We start from the raw sequence: 20,870 nt of genomic DNA, 5'->3' as shown, positions 1-20,870 counted from the left end.
AGTTATGCTGCATCGATGAGATGAGCTTATAAGTCTGCTGCCGCTCCTTTTGCTGTCATAACATGGCAACTGTTTATGATACAGAAGCCGTAATGAAATAAACTCAGATCATCTTTAAATTTACAAAATGCAGTCATCCTAGTCCAGGGGGCGCCAAACTTTCTATAAAAAGGGGTCAGTTTCAGGTTTTAGGGGGGGCAGAATGTTGCCAGTGGGAGTAGAAAATGCCCCATCATTGGTATCCATGGGAGGAAATGTGCCCCATCATTGGTGTCAGTGGGAGGAAATGTGCCCCATTATTGCTGTCAGTGGAAGAAATAGTGTCCCATCATTGGTGTCAATGGAAGGAATAGTGCCCCATCATTGGTGTCAGTGGGAGGAATAGTGCCCCATCATTGGTGTCAGTGGGAGGAATAGTGCCCCATCATTGGTGTCAGTGGGAGGAATAGTGCCCCATTGATGAGGTTAGTGGGAGGAATAGTGCCCCATCATTGGTGTCAGTGGGAGGAATAGTGCCCCACCATTGGTGTCAGTGGGAGGAATAGTGCCCCATCATTGGTGTCAGTGGGAGGAATAGTGCCCCATTGATGAGGTTAGTGGGAGGAATAGTGCCCCATCATTGGTGTCAATCGGAGGAGGAGTGTGCCAAGGGCTGTATAAAGGGAAGCAAAGGGACGGATCTGGTCCTTGGGTTGCAGTTTGGGGTCCATTGTCCCAGACCAATCAACTAATAAGAATTAACCTTTTATCGTCGCTATGCTCCAAGCTGCTGCAAGGTTGGAGGGGTCAGCCATACTCGCACATCTTCTGTCCCAGATCCAAATCCCTGCCTTCCCCTGGTCTATAGTAGCCACATGGGCTGCTAGGGCAGTAATTCCACCAGTACCTTGCACCCAATTAAAAACACCCATTACAACCCCATTGGTTGTTGGTTACTGTGATTTATCAGCTAATAGGTCTAGGAAAGTCCCAACAACTCACAATGTTCTCTTCTCAATCCATACAGGACCAGGGAAACAGCCGGACCATCAGGGAACGGGGTCCCAGCCCAACCCCCCAGTCAACACGAAGAAGCAAACCACCAACCAGCGTCCGCGGTTCAACTACGTCAACTCCAACACCGCCGGCGTAACAGGCAAAGAGATGAAGGTTCGAAAATATTAAGCGGTGGTGGTCGGTACGTAGCAGTACAGCCAAGAAACGGGCCTGGAGTTTGGCCAAGCGTTGATGGGACTAAGCTGACTTGAGGTTCAGAACGACTTAATTCTAGCAGTATCAATGAATCGGTATTGGATCGGTATTCTGGTGGGCACGCCCCTCGTTCCTTACCTGACAGGTATTACGAATCCCCTCAGTGACTGCAATGAGGCCAGTAAGGAGGTGAAAGGGACACAAGGACCTCGGGCTGCCCACATGGTGGAGTGCCGGAGCTAAGAAGGAGAGTCGGCCAGCGTCAGTATTGCACAGAGGAGGTCAATGCAGCAATGTTTGGAGTGCCTGTATCGGGACTACCTTAATACCTCCAACCCGCTGAATCATGGCTGTGGCCTTTCCCTTCATCTGGGGTGGTACTTTGCTGGCTATCCTGCAGTAGCAGAAGGCTGTTGACTCATGGTGACCACCACCCTTGAACTCTTACCCATAACCCACCTTCATTATAAATGACCGTACCTTAGACATTGGTACAGCAGGAACGCACAAGGACAAAAGTTTTTTGGGGGTTTCAGTTACTACAAACCCCAACACAGGGGTCCTCCTGTAGAGGCTCCACTCTTCTATAAAATCAATTTTGCAAGACAATTTTTCCTTTCAACGTAAATTTGCTAAATTTTTTCTACCAACCTGCACTGGTCACTGGACTCCATGGAGGGCTAAATCCTTTGTATCCAGCAAGATTTCAGTATGACGCTAATTTAAGCTGATGGTATGACGGTCACTGACCAATGCTGGGTCTTAGGGGGTTGCTTTATATATAAATTCCCTCCCCCCCCCCCTTTTTTTTTTTTTTTGCTGTGGCCTCTGCGCCATTTATGTGGCAGGGGGTGAGTATACGAGAGACTAAAGGGACCATTTAATTAGCATTAAATGGAGATTAATTTAAGTTGCATTCAATTAAATTAAAGAATTAGACAGAGATTAGTTTAAAAAAAATTAGATTAAATAAAGAATTAAATTAGAGATTAGAGTGACCTAAAAAAATGGACTCATTAGCAGCCTGCAAAAGACGAATTCTTAAAGGATATCCAAAAATTTTTATTTTTGATATAACAGGAAAGGAGTTTTTATAGCTGTCTGTGTCCCCATTGGGGAGATTCCCCAATTATTTTGTCCTGGTGACCACTGTGAAAGGAATGAGAAATCCAAAATGGTATAGTTGTCACCAGAACAAGCGCTGGGGATAGGTTATCCAATGGGGACCAGTGGTGAGGATAGATTATCCAATGGGGACCAGTGGTGAGGATAGATTATCCAATGGGGACCAGTATTGAGGATAGATTATCCAATGGGAAATGGTGGTGCGGATAAATTATCCAATTGGAACCAGTGATGAGGATAATTTATCCAGTGGGAACCAGTGGTGAGGATAGATTATCCAATGGAAAATAGTGGTGAGGATAGATTATCCAGTTGAAACCAGTGGCAAGTATAATTTATCTAATGGGAACCGGTGGTGAGGATAGATTATCCCATGGGAAATGGTGGTGAGGATAGATTATCCAATGGGAAATAGTGGTGCGGATAGATTGTCCAATGGGAAATGATGGTGAGGATAGATTATCCAATGGAAACCGGTGGTGAGGATAATTTATCCAATGAAATCCAGTGGTGAGGAAATATTATCCATTGGGAAATGGTGGCGAGGATAGATTATCCAATGGGAACTGGTGGTGAGGATACTTTATCCAATGGGAACTAGTGGTGAGAATAGACTATCCAATGGGAATCAGTGGTGAGGATAGATTATCCACTGGGAAATGGTGGCCAGGATAGATTATCCAATGGAACCTGTGGTGAGGACAGATTATCCAATGGGAAATGATGGGAGGATAGACTATCCAATGGAAACCAGTGGTGAGGATAGGTTATGCAATGGGGAATGGTGGTGAGGATAGATTATCCAATGGGAACCAGTGGTGAGGATAGATTACCCAAAGGGAAAAGGTGGGAGGATAGATTATCCAATGGGAACCAGTGGGGAGGATAATTTATCCAATGGGAACTGGTGGTGAGCATAGACTATCCAATGGGAAATAATTTAAAAAAACAGTTTATACCCTATTGCGATGTCCGTAGATGCACATCGTCAGAGTTAGGGGGCGGTGCCCGCAGTGGAACAGGTCCTACCTCTGTTTCATTGGACGACAAAGCAGCCACGACACACAATGCAGTTTGACCCAACGCTGGCACCCATCTCTATAGTCTCAGTATTCTTCAACTAGCAACATCAGTATCTGCAACACAGGAACTGACCTGTAACCTTCAGTGCAGGCACTTCTATAGGTGCCAATTCAAAATTGGTCTCATAGTGTGTTTTGTAATCTAAGTGCTGATTTGTACTCTGGAAATCCCCTTTAAATATCAGATATGCAATGAGTGGGGGCTGGGGGGGCCTGGATACTGACGGAGACTTTTGCAGTCATTGAACTCTGATCTATGATCCAGGGAGCTGCTGGGTTGGCAAATGCCTTTGGGGGGTCTATTATACTGTTAGGCTGGGCACACGGTCGTTCACAGCCCCATCTCTCCTTCGCCATGTTTTTTTTTTTTTTTTGAGGAAAAGGAGACGGATCAGAAGCTGGACAGAAGACAGAATTATTTATCTCTGTAGAAACATATTTCCCGCCCTCTCTGTGTGCAAACCAGGGCTGGATCTGATGTGGGGGTGCAGTACAAAATGTCAGGTGGGCAGAGGATGGGAGGTCAGTAGGGCAGTGTACAGGGGGTCAGCAGGGCAAGGGATAGGGTCAGTAGCTTGTAGAGCAGTGTTCAGAGACCATTGGTTGAGTGGAAATGCACAGGGGTCAGAAGGAAAGTTCATGGGGTCAGCAGGGCAGTGTACAAGAAACCCCAGGACAGAAGACGGGCCAGCAGGGCAGTATACAGGGAACCACAGGGCGGAGTTCAGGGGCAGCAGGGCAGTGTACATGGGTCAAAAGAACAGTGTATGGGGTCAGCAGGGCAGTGTACAGGGAACCCCAGGACAGAAGACAAGGGCCAGCAGGACAGTGTACTCGGAACCAAAGAACAGAGGGCAGGGGTCAGCAGGGCAGAGCACAGGGTTCAGAAGGGCAGTATATGGGGTCACAGGGTGGAGGAAAGGAGGCAGCAGGGAAGTGTACAGGGTTCTGCCTGGTAGAGAACAGGGTTCTGCAGGGCAGAGGACTGGAGTCATCAGGGGGCAGGGAAAACGGGTCAGCAGGACAGTGTACAGGGGTCAGCAGGGTGGAGAACAGGGGTCACTGCTAGCAGAGCGGGGAACAGGGTACAGAAGGGCAGTATATGGGGTCCGCAGGGTGGAGGAAAGGAGTCAGCAGGGCAATGTACATGGTTCTGCAGGGCAGAGGACAGGAGTCATTCAGGCGAAACCCAGGGGTCAGCAGGGCAATGTAAAGGGGTCAGCAGGGCGGAGGACAGGGGTCACTGCTAGCAGGGTGGAGAACAGGGGTCACTGCCAACAGGGTGGGAGACAGGGGCCACTGCTGGCCAAGCAGAAGACAGGTTTCACGGCAGAAGGCAGGGGTCACTTCTGGCTGAGCGAAAGACAGGGGTTCTGCTGGCAGGCAGAGGTGGAGCACAACTGAAATCTGGGGGGGCGCCTACCCCAGCATCAGCCTAATCCGGCCATGGTGAAAATGAGGGATGGAGAAAGGTGTTTTTTTTTGGAGATGTCTGTGCTGTTTAAAAGATGACAACATTTTTGTTTAATTAGGTCCCCCCCCCCTCCAAAATAACTATGCAAATGTCTCTACTCCCCACCTTCCTTGTTAAATTTTTAAAATGACGCGGGAGAGTTGACCCTGCGGACCACCGTGCGCACGAGCCCTCTTTTTTATTACTATGCAATGATTTTACTGTGAATATCTGTGATCAGCATCTCAAGATGCACGAATGGTAATTGAAGTCACGGAATTTTCCAGCCCAGCGTCGGTGAACTGAAGCTGCCTTCGGGGACAGGACAGGGGGTGGGCAGAAGTGAAAGGCACCCAGGTGCAGCGCCCTTGCACAGCGGATCGATGGTGGGGAGCTAGCAGACCACGGCTCCCTTTCTACCAGGTCTGTTGTCACACTGCGCTGCATTCCACCCACACTCTGCCCCTCACGCCCCAACCACCCACAGCTGACCTGAAAAACACACCACGCATGTGCAGTCACTCATCAGCAGCAGGTAGCAATCAAGAGAATGGCTGTGCATCTTCTAAGGCAGCTGGTGCACGGGGGAGAGGAGTGCGGGTGCACCAGGGCATGCATGGCGGTACACTTAACTTAGTTATGTGTTAGCAATGGGACAGGGGGTGCAGTTTTCCATTTTGCCGCAGGTGATGGCTCGCTGCTGGACCTGGTCACCCACTAACGTTTTTTTTTTCTAAAATACTTCTTTTCATCCTTTGTTGATCACTTCTTCTCCTGCCCGCACCATAGCAACCAATAGGGTCGTGCAGTCCATTTGCCTGCATCCTAGCAACCAGCTCAGTAATAGTGCCTTGTATATCCAGAGCAACATTACTGAGCTGCCACGAGGAACAGTGCAGTATGAATAGCGACGCCCTGCCCACACCCAGCGTCGTCTGCCTTTAAATCATTGGCGGCACGCCCCCCTCTATTGTTTCTGATACACAGCCACCGAGTAATCTTAAAGGCATAATTCATCTTTACCAAAAAAAGCCCTGGTGAGCAATAATGACCGGGAGTGTCTTAGCAATGTCCTAGCAACAAGGCAAGACAGGATCATGCCATTTCTGGGAGTTACGTAAATAGCAAGGACATTATCCAACTTTGGTCAAAGCTGCACAGTTTATCTACAGAGCTGGATAATGCCCTTGCTCCAGGTGTAGGCCATTTATGTACCTTTAGAGGTCTGGCTGAAATACTCCCAGAGATGGCATCGTCCTTTCCCGCCTTATTGCAAAGACGTTGCTAAGACACTCCCAGCTGTTACTGTTCATCAGGATTTTTTTTTGGCAAAGGTGAATCAAAAAAAGAGGGTGGATGATTACTACATCCTGTATAATAGAGGGGGGATGATTACTACATCCTGTATAATAGAGGGGGGATGATTACTACATCCTGTATAATAGAGGGGGGATGATTACTACATCCTGTATAATAGAGGGGGGATGATTACTACATCCTGTATAATAGAGGGGTGATGATTACTACACCCTGTATAATAGAGGGGGGATGATTACTACACCCTGTATAATAGAGGGGGGATGATTACTACATCCTGTATAATAGAGGGGGGATGATTAATACACCCTTTATAATAGAGGGGGGATGATTACTACACCCTGTATAATAGAGGGGGGGGGATGATTAATACACCCTGTATAATAGAGGGGGGATGATTAATACACCCTGTGATGATTAATACACCCTTTATAATAGAGGGGGGATGATTACTACACCCTGTATAATAGAGGGGGAATGATTAATACACCCTGTGATGATTAATACACCCTTTATAATAGAGGGGGGATGATTACTACACCCTGTATAATAGAGGGGGGATGATTACTACACCCTGTATAATAGAGGGGGAATGATTAATACACCCTGTGATGTTTCATACACCCTGTATAATAGAGGGGGGATGATTAATACACCCTGTATTATAGAGGAGGGGGGGGTGATTAACATTACTCTGTGGCTGTGTATAGTAATTAATAGGGGGCATGCTGCCAATGGCGCCAGGTGCACTGGTGGCAGTTTTTTTTTTTGTAAAGGCGAGCTAACCCTTTAATGTCATTAGATGGGGTTGACAGCTACTATAACCTGCATATGTGGTGCATCTATCTATTAGAACACAGGGCCCCCTCTTTTTTTTTTACCAAGGCTGTGTTATCTATAGAACCCAGATGCCAGGGAGCAGCCATGAGAAAAGGAAAAGCTACATCTGATTGGTTGCAATCAGCAACAAGCGCACCTTTACCTCCAGGGAAACACATGACAAGGACTGTTGTGCTAAGTGATGTCAAACGCAGTAACCTACAGCAGCCAATCAGAAAGCAGCTTTACCTTAAAGAAACAGAGGCCGTAACAATGGTTTGCGAGCTTCTCCCATTGGGGCCAGTTCACACTGGAAGGAGCACATTCCAACGCGTTCCGTTTTTGGGAGCTCATTCATTTAAATAGGCTGCCAAATGCAAGGGAATGTGCAAAAAAACCAGACTCCACCCACCACCAGCTTCCTGCAGAAAACTATAGGAGGGGGCGGAGACCAGACCAGTCACCCTGCACAAGGAGAGAAGGCAGAGCTGTGGGAGGAGCCTGGCAGCCTCCACCCACCAAGGCTTCCTGCAGGAAATTACAGGAGGGGGCGGAGACAAGACCAGTCCCTCCTGCACAAGGAGAGAGAAAGCAGAGCTGCGGGGGGGGGGTCCAGCAGGCTCCACCCACTACAGGCTTCCTGCAGGAAACTACAGGAGGGGCGAAGAGAAGGGGCAGGCGAAACTTTTAAGAATTGCGCCACACCCGTGTGGTTTGCTGGCCGCGAATACGTTGTGTTTGCGGTGGCGTTAACAGTTAATAGTACCTGTTCACGTCTAGCAAGGGCAGCGCGTTCTGCATTTTCCGCACCGCGTTCCGGGTGAACGGGCCCCTAATAACACGCTCAGTGGACACATTATTTCATATCACCACGGCGCACTTTTATTGAGGAAATCACACTGTTTATTAGACAAAAGCCATTTATTACAAATCACTTTTTCTTACACCTCACCTTAGAATCTATGTACATTAATCGGCACTGAGAACTCGTCAGAACTAGCACTTGTATTGCTTCCCCCGGGAGGCGTCTCTACTGAATCTGTATTTCGGATCATTCGATGTCTGTGTCTCAATTAACTTTGTATGTTCGTATTAATCTTTTTTTTTTTTTTTTTTTCCTGTCTGCTGTCTTTTTATATAAATGAATTGAAAATAAAGTAATTTTGGTGATTCTTCTGGATGGAGGATTGTGGGAGTTTTGAGTGTGGATTGAAAAATGTCTGCTAACACCATCATTGGGGGAGGATGTCTACTCACTTCCTGTCCCGGTGACACCAAAGGAAGGGAGAGGAAATCTAGTTACTGGCTTTATCAAGCAAAAATCTTTGTATGGCTGAGGGGACTTTTATGCTGAACTCCAGCTTCATATATAGTGCCTTGAAAAAGTATTCATACCCCTTGACATTTTCCCCATTCTGTCATGTTACAACCAAAAACGTAAATGTATTTTATTGGGATTTTATGTGATAGACCAACACAAAGTGGCACATAATTTTGAAGTGGAAGGAACATGGTAAATGCTTTTCAACATTTATTACAAATAAATATGTGAAAAGTGTGGGGTACATTTGTATGGCGCCCCCCTGAGTCAATACTTTGTAGAACCGCCTTTCATTGCAGTTACAGCTGCAAGTCTTTTTGGGGATGTCTCTACCAGCTTTGCACATCTAGAGAGGGACATTTTTGCCCATTCTTCTTTGCAAAATATCTCAAGCTTTGTCAGATTGGATGGAGAGAGTTTGTGAACAGCAATTTGTAAGTCTTGCCACAGATTCTCAATTGGATTTAGGTCCGGACTTTGACTGGGCCATTCTAACACATGAATATGCTTTGATCTAAACCATTCCATTGTAGCTCTGGCTGTATGTTTCGGGTCGTTGTCCTGCTGGAAGGTGAACCTCCACCCCAGTCTCAAGTCTTGCAAACTCTAACAGGTTTTCTTCTAAGGTTGCCCTGTATTTGGCTCCATCCATCTTCCTGTCAACTCTGACCAACTTCCCTGTCCCTGCTGAAGAAAATCATCCCCAAGACATTATGCTGCCACCACCATGTTTCACAGTGGGGATGGTGTGTTCAGGGTGATGTACAATGTTAGTTTTCCGCCACATATAGCGTTTTGCTTTTAGGCCAAAAAGTTAAATTTTGGTCTCATCTGACCAGAGCACCTTCTTCCACATGTTTGCTGTGTCCCCCACATGGCTTCTCACAAACTGCAAACAGGACTTCTTATGGCTTTCTTTCTACAATGGTTTGCGGTTGTGCCATACTCTTTCCATTTTTGGATGATGGATTGAACAGTGCTCAGTGAGATGTTCAAAGCTTGGGAGATTTTTATAACCTAACCCTGCTTTAAACTCCTCCACAATTTTATCCCTGACCTGTCTGGTGTGTTTCTTGGACTTCATGATGCTGTTTGTTCACTAACAAACCTCTGAGGGCTTCACAGAACAGCTGTATTTATACTGACATTAAATAACACACAGGTGGACTCTATTTACTAATTAGGTGACTTCTGAAGGTAATTCGTTCCACTAGATTTTAGTGGGGTATCGGAGTAAAGGGGGCTCAATACAAATGCCCCCCACACACACACACTTTTCACATATTTATTAATGATAATATAATTAATTTTCCCTCCACTTCACAATTATGTGCCACTTTGTGTTGGTCTATCACATAAAATCCCAATAAAATACATTTACGTTTTTGGTTGTACATTTTAAAATGTGGAAAATTTCAAGGAGTATGAATACTATTTCAAGGCACTGTAATAGTCTTCCTGGGATAGGTGCATAACACGTGATGGTTGCTTATACTGGAGAACAATGCAGTAGAAATGCCCCATATTACACCTCAGTATAGCAAATCTTGTGTGAAATTTGTCAAAATCTGCCAAAATTTGCGTTTGAATACAGATATTTGCATAGCCCAACAAAATGAAAACAACCCTTTAAAACGCATTTGAAAATCGGTAGGGAAGGGTTAGACCAGTGGTATGCAACCTCTGCATGCCAGCTGCAGTGAAACTACAAATCCCATTGTGGCCCCCTGGTCCTAAACTGGGGCTATAATGTAAATCTTAGTTTTTGGCTGAGCTGTAGGCGCTCAGACTGATTGTACAGTTTATCTGGTCTTTCCCTAATCTCAATTAGGTTGTGCATTTCTCACTATCACTGGCACCACAGGCCTGTATGAGAAGTAGAACTAGATTGAGTTATGAATATTTATTCTTCTTCCAGCCATCCCAGTAGGAGGTTCTTAGCCACTGGTGCATTCTGGGAAAGGATATATATTTGGGGGAGGCCATGTGCTCGATTTCTCTTGCCTCAGGCCCTCCTGGCCTGAGGATGTACTGCTGAAGTGAACTCTGCAAGTAGGCCCTGAAGCCTGTCTGGGGCCTACTAATCATGAGGTGGTCCTTAGGCTGTCTTGCCCGGCGTGGAAGAAGCCAAGCCAAGTGGAGAAGATCCAGGGGAGGACCCCTGCTGGAGAGGGCCAAGATGAAGGCTGGTCTCTCAGAATGGCCTGGTGACTCATTTGGGAGGACTCACCTACATCTAAAACGTGCTTATAGTGTTGCCTTAAAGGTTCTGGTACTGTGAAGCTGTACTTTTTCTGGATCCAAGGAATCTGTAAGTGGTCTGCTACTAGTTTTTAAGACCCCTAACCCTCTCTCCTACTACCTCCGTTCAAGTTCTGCATTAAAGCTTTGAAAAAGATCTAAAGTGAATGGTGCCTGATCTCTGTTCCAATGGCCCAATTATAGCCATGGACTCAGCCCTGGGGTAAATGCTAGCTCGCCCCCTGCCTCTGGAGGTCGGAACCTGCTTTCAGTAGACCCAGGGGGACGCTACACCATCATGCCTCTGGGAGTCAAGCCTGTGGCCATCAGTCTTGCAATGCCTCATAGGATTTGTAGTTTCACCATAGCTGGCGTGCAAAGATTACCTACCCCTGAGTTAGACCTTCTGTAGGGGTGATTCGCCCTCTCTATCTGTCTTGGTGACCATTACCCCTGAGACAGAGAGTGATGGGAAATCCCATGTTTTACTGTTGTCACCAGAACAGGAACTGAGATGAGCTATTCCAATGGGGACTCCTGTTGAGGTGACAACTGTGAGTGGATTTGCTCTCTTTTGAGAGACTTCCTATCTCTGGGACAAGGTACATTGTAAATGAAAAATCTGCGGACATCTGCTGAGAGCTGAGGATTCGGATTCTGGGGGTTGGCCAGGAATGCCGTGGAATACAAGAAGAGGGGAGATTTCACTGACAACGGAAATAGAATGAATGGAGGAGACTGACCCGGGAAGGAGAAGTTTTGCTGTCTATTAATCCTTCATGACAGGTGCAGCTAAATGAAGCGCTGGCTAGTGTGTCAGGGGCCACCAAACTCCAGTGTGAGGGCCACATTATATATTTTACAAATATTAGCGGTCCAAAAAAAAAAAGTAAATCAGAGTCCCCATTAGAGTCCCCTTCATTATGGTCCCCATCAGAGTCCCCTTTACATCAGTGTATCCATCATAGTCCCCCACTTACTTCAACGGGCCTATCCAAGTCATCCCCATTAGAGTCCACTCCTATATCTGGGACCTGTTCAGAATCCCCCCCTCTCATTAGAGTCCCCATTAGAGTCCCCCCTTACATCAATAACCTCATCAGTCTTCCCTTACATCAGGATCCCCATCAGAGTCCACCCTTAAATCAACGTCCCCATCAAAGTCCTCCTTTACATCAGGTTGCCATCAGACTTCCCTCTTACATCAGGGTCCCTATCCCAAGTCATCCCCATCAGAGTCCACCCTTATATTAGGGTCCTGTTCATAATCCCCCTCTCATTAGGGTCCCCATCAGAATCCCTCTTACATCAGGGTACCCATGAGAGTCTTCCCTTACATCAGGATCCTCATTAGAGTCTTCCCTTACATATAGGGTTCCCACCAGAGTCCTCATCAAAGTCTTCCCTTATATCAGGGTCCTCATTATAGTCTTTCCTTACATCAGGGTTCCCATCAGAGTCCCCATCAGAATCTTCCCTTACAGCATGTTGCCATCAGACTTCCCTCCTACATCAGGGTCCCTAGCAGAGTCATCCCCATCCGAGTCCCCTCTTATATCAGATTGCCCATCAGAGTGCTCTTTTACATCAGGGTCTCCATCAGAGTCTTCCCTTACAACAGGGTCCCCATCAGGGTCTTCCCTTTCATCAGGGTCCCCATCAGATTCATCCCCACCAGAGTTTCCCCTTACATCAGGGTGCCCATCAGATACTTCCCTTACAACAGGGTCCCCATCAGAGACTTCCCTTTCATTAGGGTCCCTATCAGAGTCCCCCTTTACATTAAGGTCCCCATCAGAGTCCCCATCAGAGTCTTCCCTTACATCAGGTCACCACCAGACTTCCCTCCTACATCAGGGTCCTATCAGAGTCATCCCCATCCGAGTCCCCTCTTATATCACGGTCCCCATCAGAGTCATCCCTGACATCAGGTTCCGGATCAGAGTCTTCCCTTTACATTATGGCCCCCTTCACAGTCCTCCATTACATTAGAAGAGGAGACCATATGCTGCCTCTGCTCTGCTTAATCCTCAATCGATGCACATCCAGGAAACTCTTACTGACTCCAGCTGCTGGCCAGATGTGGCCCCCGAGCCATAGTTTGGAGACCCCTGATCTAAATGGTGAATCGAACACCCAAACAGTGTACCAGTCACGGGTGGAATCCTGAAATAAACCCAATTTTGTTTACAATTTTGGCAATTTTACAAATTCTCCTCAAGATTTTTGTGTAGAGAGCTGAAGAGCGGTATAATTTTTAGAAGTTCAGCATTGGCCGCCCCCATACTTCTATCATGACAGGTTTACCTTGAGGTAGGTATTCTAAAAGAATGGACAACCCCTGAAGAAGCAGCCTGGATGGATATTCTTCCACCAGAGCAGATAGGAGGTTCTTTTAGTCCTCTATTTTGATGTATGGGTGGATTCTATTACCTAATGGCTCTGGTTAGGCAACTCAGGAACTTGAAAGACCCTTAAGAAAGGACCAGGAGCTGGAGGAAACAAGACTGCAACACCAATGGTGGAAGAGTCCAGAAATATTTATTTAGTCGAGGGGGGCGCATGGGCGGCAGCGTCCAAGATGGCCGCTTAGTCCGGGAGCTCCGCGCTGCTTCAGCCCTATAACCCACACCACAGCCGTCTGAGCCCTCATTCTGGTCTGGCGAAACCACCAGCCAACCGGGGACACTCCCGGGAATTAGATTTAGCAGCGGTGCGGCCCGGCCATTTCAAAATGGCGGCTACATACTCATGAGGCATAGCCTGTGCTGCATACCAGGATCACACTGATCTCCCTTCCTCCCATCAATCGGCAGCCACCATGAGTACCCCACAGAAAGTGGCCCCCTCACCTGCATCCACTGAATCCCTGTTAGGGAGAGCTCTGGGAGGACTTGCCCAAACGCCATTACAGGAGCTGCTAAGCAGCCCAGACCCATGGGAACAGGATATCAGGGACACCTCTCTCACCCCCTCAGACTTCCCCTCCATGATGGCTGTATTCTCCAAAATGCTAACCAGAGGCCTGTCACATACTGCGGCCCAGATCACAGCCTCCATCCATGCTGATCTGCAGCAAATAGGCACGAGAATAGAGGTAATTGAACAGAAAACTGATCAAGCAGCCTTGAGAATCAACCATAATACCGCCAGAATCCAGGATCTGCAGGACTAACTAGAAGCGGCTACTTCCAAAATTGATGACCTGGAAAACAGGTCGAGACACTACAACTTTAGAATCAGGGGCCTACCAAAGATCTGTTAAGGGGGTTCAGTCGGCGGTTCAAGGATTCATCTAAAAATCTAATACCGGCTCACCGCCGGGAAAAAAGTGAACTCCGCAAAAGCAACCCCACCCCAGACCTCTCCCTAACCACCTAAGCCGAGAAACACATACGGTGGACAGGGGCTCACTTTTACTACCAAAAAGGACAGGATAGGCTCTAAACTGGCAGCTAAACTAAGTCCAAAGATGCGTATCCTGGCCTTCCCCAAAATTCGCACCAAGACGGGAACTTTAACCCAAAATCCAGTGGGAATCATGGACTTTTTCCATGACTTCTACTCAAACCTATACAAAGACCAACCTCATACGCACCCCAAGACAAGAGAGGCGTTTCTCCAAGACCTCAACCTACCCCACCTAAAGTGAACCCACCAGGAACAACTAGACAAATCTTTCTCCTCAGACGAAATATTGGAAGTTATAAAACCTTTAAAATTGGCCTCCGCCCCAGGGCCAGATGGTTTCTCGGTCTGCTACTATAAAAAATTTGGCACCTGCCTAGCACCCTACATTGCTTGTTTCTTTAACTCTCTTCAGGATGGAGCCCCTCTAACTAGCGACCTGAATACTGCTTTTATATCAGTCATACCCAAACCAGGGAAAGAAGTGAGCGAGGTCGGTAATTATCGCCCCATTTCGCTGATAAATAATGACCTTAAGACCATGACAAAAATCCTAGCGACAAGACTTTTCAGCTTTATTGCTGGATACATTCACAAAGATCAGGTGGGCTTCATCCCGGGGGAGACAAGGCCCGGACCAAATTCGTAGGGCAATTGACCTGATCTCCCTCCTACAATCCCAATGGGATGGGGGGGCCACATCATGAAAGCTTCCTGTTATCGTCAGACCTGCAGAAAGCCTTTGATTCGGTGTCCTGGCCTTACCTCTTTGACATCCTTGAATGTTGGGGGTTTGGAGTCAAATTTCTTAGACTTATACACACACCCTTTTTTTTAAACCGAATGCCCAAGTTTATTGGGGCATTACTCTGAGTCTTTTGATATCAGCAGAGGGACAAGGCAGTGTTGCCCTCTATCGCCCTTGATCTTAGCAATCGCGATTGAATCACTGGCTATAGCCATCAGGACCAAACATAAGTGTGCCCTCTTCGCTGACAACATGCTATTATTTCCAACCTTACCGCTAATCTCTACCCCCAATGTTTTTTGGCTACTTAAGGATTTTGGGTCTATCTCCGGTCTCCAAGTAAATGTAACCAAATCAATAGAACTTAACATATCCATCCAACCGAAACTAATAGACCAACTCAAACAAGACTTTCCCTTCTCCTGGGCAGTAGAAGCGATCCTCTACCTCTGAATCAAACTGACCAACAGCGTTAGTACCCTATACACAGCCAACTATCCACATATGTTCCGCTCTCGAAGTAGAACTAAACACGTGGTCGAAGGGTGGCCTATCCTGGCTGGGCAGGTTAAATGCCGTAAAGATGACATTACTGCCTCATCTACTATACCTTTTTCATTCCCTTCCTATCCCTATTAAAAAATCCACTTTGACGAAGCTTCATTCCAAAATTGTCAGTTTCGTCTGGGGTCCCCCACCATACGTTCGACTTTCTACTCTGGCGGCCAGCAAAACACAGACCGGCTATCCTGGCTCCCACACTTTCTCACTCCCTAGCACTATGTGATACAATACATAAACACACACAACTAATATCTCCCCTGAGACCCCTCTCACACCTATTTCACAACCCTGATTTTCCCCCCCAGGGATGAATATACTGTATATGCATTTCGCTGGTGGCTGAATAAGGGGCTCTTCAGGATAGGACATTTCTTTACCTCAAATGGTAAAAGTTTCCAAAAAGTTCAGACTTTCCCAGATCAGACACTTCCTCCACACACTATGGACTGACAAGTCGGGACCTCCCAAAGCAACCATGTACGAACAATGGTGTTCCGGCATAGGGTCTCAAAAGGGCAGCATCTCCATCATATACTCTTCCCTGGCACACAAGGCTGACTCTCCAACTTACGCCCAATCCTGGGAGGCAGATCTGGATAACCATCTGGACCCTGACAAGTGGTTTCAAGCCTTCCGCAAATCGTTTAATGCCCTGTACACACGAGCGGAATTTCCATAAAAAAAAGTGTCATGGGAGCCTTTGGTCGGATATTCCGACCGTGTGTATGCTCCAGCCAACTTTTTCTGTCTGAATTTCCGCCAGCAAAAGATTGAGAGCTGGTTCTCTATTTTTCCAACTGAAAAAGTTCTTGACGGAAATTCCGTTCGTCTGTATGCAATTCCGACGCGCAAAAAACCATGCATGCTTGGAAACAATTCAAAGCATGCTCGGAAGCATTGCACTTCATTTTCACGGCTCATCGTAGTGTTGTACGTCACCGTGTTCTTAACGGTCAAAAGTTCAGAGAACTTTTGTGTGACCGTGTTTATGCAAGGCAAGCTTGAGCAGAATTCCGTTGGAAAAACCATCCAAGATTTTTCCGACGGAAATTCCGTTCGTGTGTACGGGGCATAAAGGTATCTTGACCATCTCACTGATAGAAGCTAACATTAAAGTGTTCACGAGATGGTATTACGTTCCCGCTAGACTATAGAAGATATTTCCAGACGCCTCTCCCTTCTGCTATAGAGGATGCAGGCATGTAGACACGATGCTTCGTATATGGTGGTCCTGCCCCCGTATAAGAGGCTACTGGAATAAATTCCTTCATGTACTGCAAAAGGTAACAGAGACTCAAGTTCCTCAGGACCCCCCATTTATTCTCTTGAACCGTAGGGTGAACAACACCACCAAGTGCATACATATCTTCTTCATGTGCTTGGGAGCCAAGATAACCTTAGTGAAAGCCTGGGAAAAAAAACGACAGTGTCAATCTTGGCTGCTAAGCGGAAAATATCCTTGATCATGACCCAACATCAAACAGTTGCAAAGCTGCTGGACACGGTCCAACGCTTTGAAAAGGTATGGGAACCATGGGCCACACATATCAAGATCCCGCTTTAACCGGGTCACCTACATACATGAAGGAATCTCCAAAGGGACCACATACCCCCTCCCCCTCCTCTATCTCTTTTCTTCCCCTCCTAATCTCCCCCACTTTCTCTCTTACCTCTTTTTCATGGTACATATCACCAGACTTGTTATCGGCATGTTGAAAGCTTAACACTCAGCTCTTTGCAAGGAAATTTACCACTCATACTGGAATATCATGCATAGAGGATAGCCTGCTACACTTTGGATTGAGCTGGAGCTGGCCCAAAGTGAGCAACTCCCTCCTCCCTATTCCTGGGACTCTTGTGACCTGGGAGCCTGCCGAGGTAGACATCCCCTGGGAAGGGAGTGCGGTAATGGACGAGGCTCGTCATCGGGCTGGGACCATAGGCTCTGTTACTCCACAGTGTGAACCCATAGAGGTGGATTAATTACCCTGGAGGGCACGGCACGGTGTGACCCTGACCAATTCTATTACACTGAGACCATTCTCCTCGGAGGGTCCGGTCAACCAGCTCAGTTCAGAACATAGTAGTTATATGGGTGTAGCTGAATACATTATACTTAGATGGTTGATAGTCTTAAGGACAGGTTAGCCAATTATATTGTCTGCATCAAATACATGTTACATGCCAAATGTTAAAGGGAGCTTCTGGCCCCCCATCGGACCTCCACGTTTTATGACAACATGTAATTACTGTTATTCCTATTGTATGTTTCTAATAAAAAAAGATTGAAATGGAAATATTTATTTAGTCTTAAAAAATCCAGGATAACAAGCCAATACATTTCAGGGGTTGTCAAGTGCCCCTTTCATGAGGCTTTAAAGCACTGGTCTTCAAAATGCCGGATGTAAGCCAGATGTGGCCCTTTGCCTGCTATTATTCAGCCCTTGGGACACTATTCCTTTCATTGATGTGAGGCATTATTCCTTCTATTGACACCAACAATGAGGCACCATTCTTTCCATTGACACGAACGGGGGGACATATTTCCTCTCACTGACACCAACAGTGGGGCACTTTTCCTTCTACTGACACCAACAATGGAGCATCCTTTCATCCACTGATATAAATGTTGGAACACTTTTCCTCCTACTTATACCAACAATGATGCACTATTCCTTTCACTGAAACCAACAATGGGGCACTATTCCTCCCACGGATACCTAATGATGGGACACTATTCCTCCCACTAATACCAATTATGGGGCACTATTTCTCATACGAATACCAATGATGGTGCAATGCTCCTCCCACTGACACCAAAGATGGGGCACTATTCCTTCACTGACACCAATGACGAGGCACTATTCCACCCACTGACACCAACGATGGGGCACTATTCCTCCAACTGACACCAATGATGGGGCACTATTCCTACCACTAATATCAATGATGGGGAACTATCCCTCCCACTGACACCAAAGACGGGGTCACTATTCCTTTCACTGACACCAATGATGGGCACTATTCCTCCCACTAATACCAATGATGGTGCACTATTCCTCCCACTGACACCAAAGGTGGGGCACTATTCCTTTTACTGACACCTATTATATTCTTTTCACTGACACCAATGATGGGGCACTGTTCCTCCCACTGACACCAATGATGGGGCACTATTCCTCCCACTGACACCAATGATGAGGTACTATTCCTCCCACTAATACCAATGATGGGGCACTATTCCTCCCACTAACACTAAAGATGGGGCACTATTCCTTCTACTGACACGAATGATGGGGCACTATTCCTTTTACTGACACGAATGATGGGGCACTGTTCCTCCCAATAATTCCAATAATGGGGCACTACTCCTCCCACTGACACCAATCATGGGGCACGATTCCTCCCACTAATATCAATGATGGGGCATTATTTCTCCTCCTATAGGCCACAGCCACGTTGTATTTTCTTTTTTACTTTCACGGATCACCAAGCACCAGCTATTTTCTACTCACACTGGCCACAGTTCAGCCCTTCTATAGTCTGAAGGACAATAAACTTGGCCTTTGTGTAAAAAGTTTGGAGACCCCTGGCTTAAAGTGATGCTTAGGATTAGATAAGGGGACTTGAAGGAGTTTGGGGAATTGGGGAGTACAATGGCCTATTCTTCTAAAGCCCGCTTCAGCAATTGATCATGGTGACCAACCCTCAGAATGCATTGGCTTGGTATTCCAGATTTTTATACTGAAACGCTGATCTATTCCAGACTCTAAAACCCATTTCAGTAGACAGTTGAAGATCTGTAGATCCTTTTATTGCTACACGGTTGTCAAACAAACTCTCTGTGTGGCTTGTCTAGCAATTCTAGATCTCCGCCACGCCGGTAGATTTAAGTACCATAATTGTATCCATATGGCAAGGTTAAGCGTCTCTGCAGCCCGGGTCTGTATCACTTCGCCTTGATGAGGGAATGGTAGATGGGCTTGATGATGACGTGGAGATGCAGAGAGTTGTCAATCAGATATTCTGAAGTGCGTTTCTGCAGGTCGGCATGGGCCAGGAAGTCAGACACTTCATCGGTGCTCTGGTGGACACTGTACACATGCTTCACAAACACTTTGCCAAGCTGTCTCTTCACTCCAACAAGCACGGTTTTCTGGAACGTAACACCAGCAAAATCTAGACCGCTCATGGCCGAAGTCACTACCAGCCGCGGTTTTCCTTCTTCGAGGCGGTTGGATTGGGAAGAGCTGGACACGGACTCTGAGTAGATTGGTCGATGGCTAATGGGAAGCCAGCGTGGAGAGAAAAGTGCATTCCAAGTAATTTTCTTGCTGGAGTCATGGTTGCTTGGGCCTAGTGCTGTTTGAAAGCTAAAGCTTCGGTCATCCCTGGCTGGATTGTTGATGATCCACTGGGAACCCCAAGATGAAGACAGGTAATTCCGAGGAATAAACATGCTGCAGTTCACATCAAAATACTTTGCGAAATGTAGCGGAGATGAGGAATGGAACTGGAAAGCTTGAAAGAGAAGATCCTGGATAAAGCTCTGGTAGGTGGCCAGTAGGCCTGACTGTCTCTGCATCTGGAAGAGCTGGTTTGGCAAGATCATTGGGTACCTGATAGACCTCAGAACCCTCTCAATAATGGAGGCGTTTGGGTTGCTCTTCGTGATCCACTCTTCCACAGCGCTGAACAGTTCTAACTCACTTTGCAGAACCAGGTCAGAGCGCTGTACCAGGGACACCATGAGGTTGTCGCTCACCGTCGTCCACTCGCTGCTGCTCATCACAGTGGAAAGGTTCCAGGCCAGAAACTTCAGACAGCTCTCCTGAAGTATTTCATCACTCATGGTTACTGCATAATGGTACCAACTCACCACGTGGCCCTGAGATGACTCACTAGCTAGGTGGGACTTCATATACTCTGTGACACCTCTCTGAAGAGCGGGAACGTGGTATTTGCTGGCAAGCCGATGCAGCGCGATGGCTTGGCTTAACTGGATGGATATTTCCCCACAGTAAAAATACCTAAAGGACAAATATAGGTTATTGCACGAAGATTAAAAAAAAGTTAGAATTGCATCTCAATAAATCAAAATTCACCATGCTAATGTCAAGACAAGTCTAAGATGGGTTCTGCTTGATTGCTATGAGGTAAAGTGAACCTGGACCCTCAACTCTTCAATATAATATTGCTACCTGAGAGGGAACACTGTGTATTACCTCGGTTTTCCAGAAAAACCTTTCCTTGCCTCCTCTTTGATTAAAATATTTTATTACACTGTCCAATGAGACTCTGTGGCCAGTATGTGCCCTCGAATTGAAAAGAATGATGGCAGCTGGTCAACTGTGTCAGGGCTCATTTACACTTCCTTCGACTTCAAACACACATTAAAGCGCCTACCGCTTCAACATGCTTTTTTTATGTGTTTTTGATGCTCCTTTGATGTTTTTTTGAAGTTTTAATGAAGCTTGGCAAATGCCCTGTGTGAGACGATTTTCTATTTGTTTTAAATAGAGGCCCAGTAGAACCCCAGCTCAGCAGACCCCCAGCTCCCGCTATATTGTTCCCATGCTGTTCACCAAGTGTGACATCTGA

General features: G+C 46.7%; 2 protein-coding genes across 2 annotated transcripts in view; one reads left to right on the top strand and one right to left on the bottom strand.

The window, feature by feature from the left end:
* The window catches only part of KIF19 (kinesin family member 19), an 82,775-nt gene extending 74,393 nt beyond the window's left edge, over positions 1-8,382 (top strand). Inside the window, exon 20 of the mRNA XM_073606882.1 lies at positions 1,007-8,382. Coding sequence (XP_073462983.1) covers positions 1,007-1,164 — 158 coding nt within the window. The 3' untranslated portion in view covers positions 1,165-8,382. The remainder of the gene's footprint in view (positions 1-1,006) is intronic.
* BTBD17 (BTB domain containing 17) overlaps positions 7,844-20,870 on the bottom strand; it is a 22,040-nt gene continuing 9,013 nt past the window's right edge. Inside the window, exon 3 of the mRNA XM_073606883.1 lies at positions 7,844-20,299. Coding sequence (XP_073462984.1) covers positions 19,219-20,299 — 1,081 coding nt within the window. The 3' untranslated portion in view covers positions 7,844-19,218. The remainder of the gene's footprint in view (positions 20,300-20,870) is intronic.

The sequence above is a fragment of the Aquarana catesbeiana genome, linkage group LG12 (genome assembly GCF_042186555.1).
Source record: "Aquarana catesbeiana isolate 2022-GZ linkage group LG12, ASM4218655v1, whole genome shotgun sequence".
Lineage (NCBI taxonomy): Eukaryota > Metazoa > Chordata > Amphibia > Anura > Ranidae > Aquarana > Aquarana catesbeiana.
Note: the sequence above shows the minus strand (reverse complement) of the source record. Positions and strands in the feature narration are given on the sequence as shown.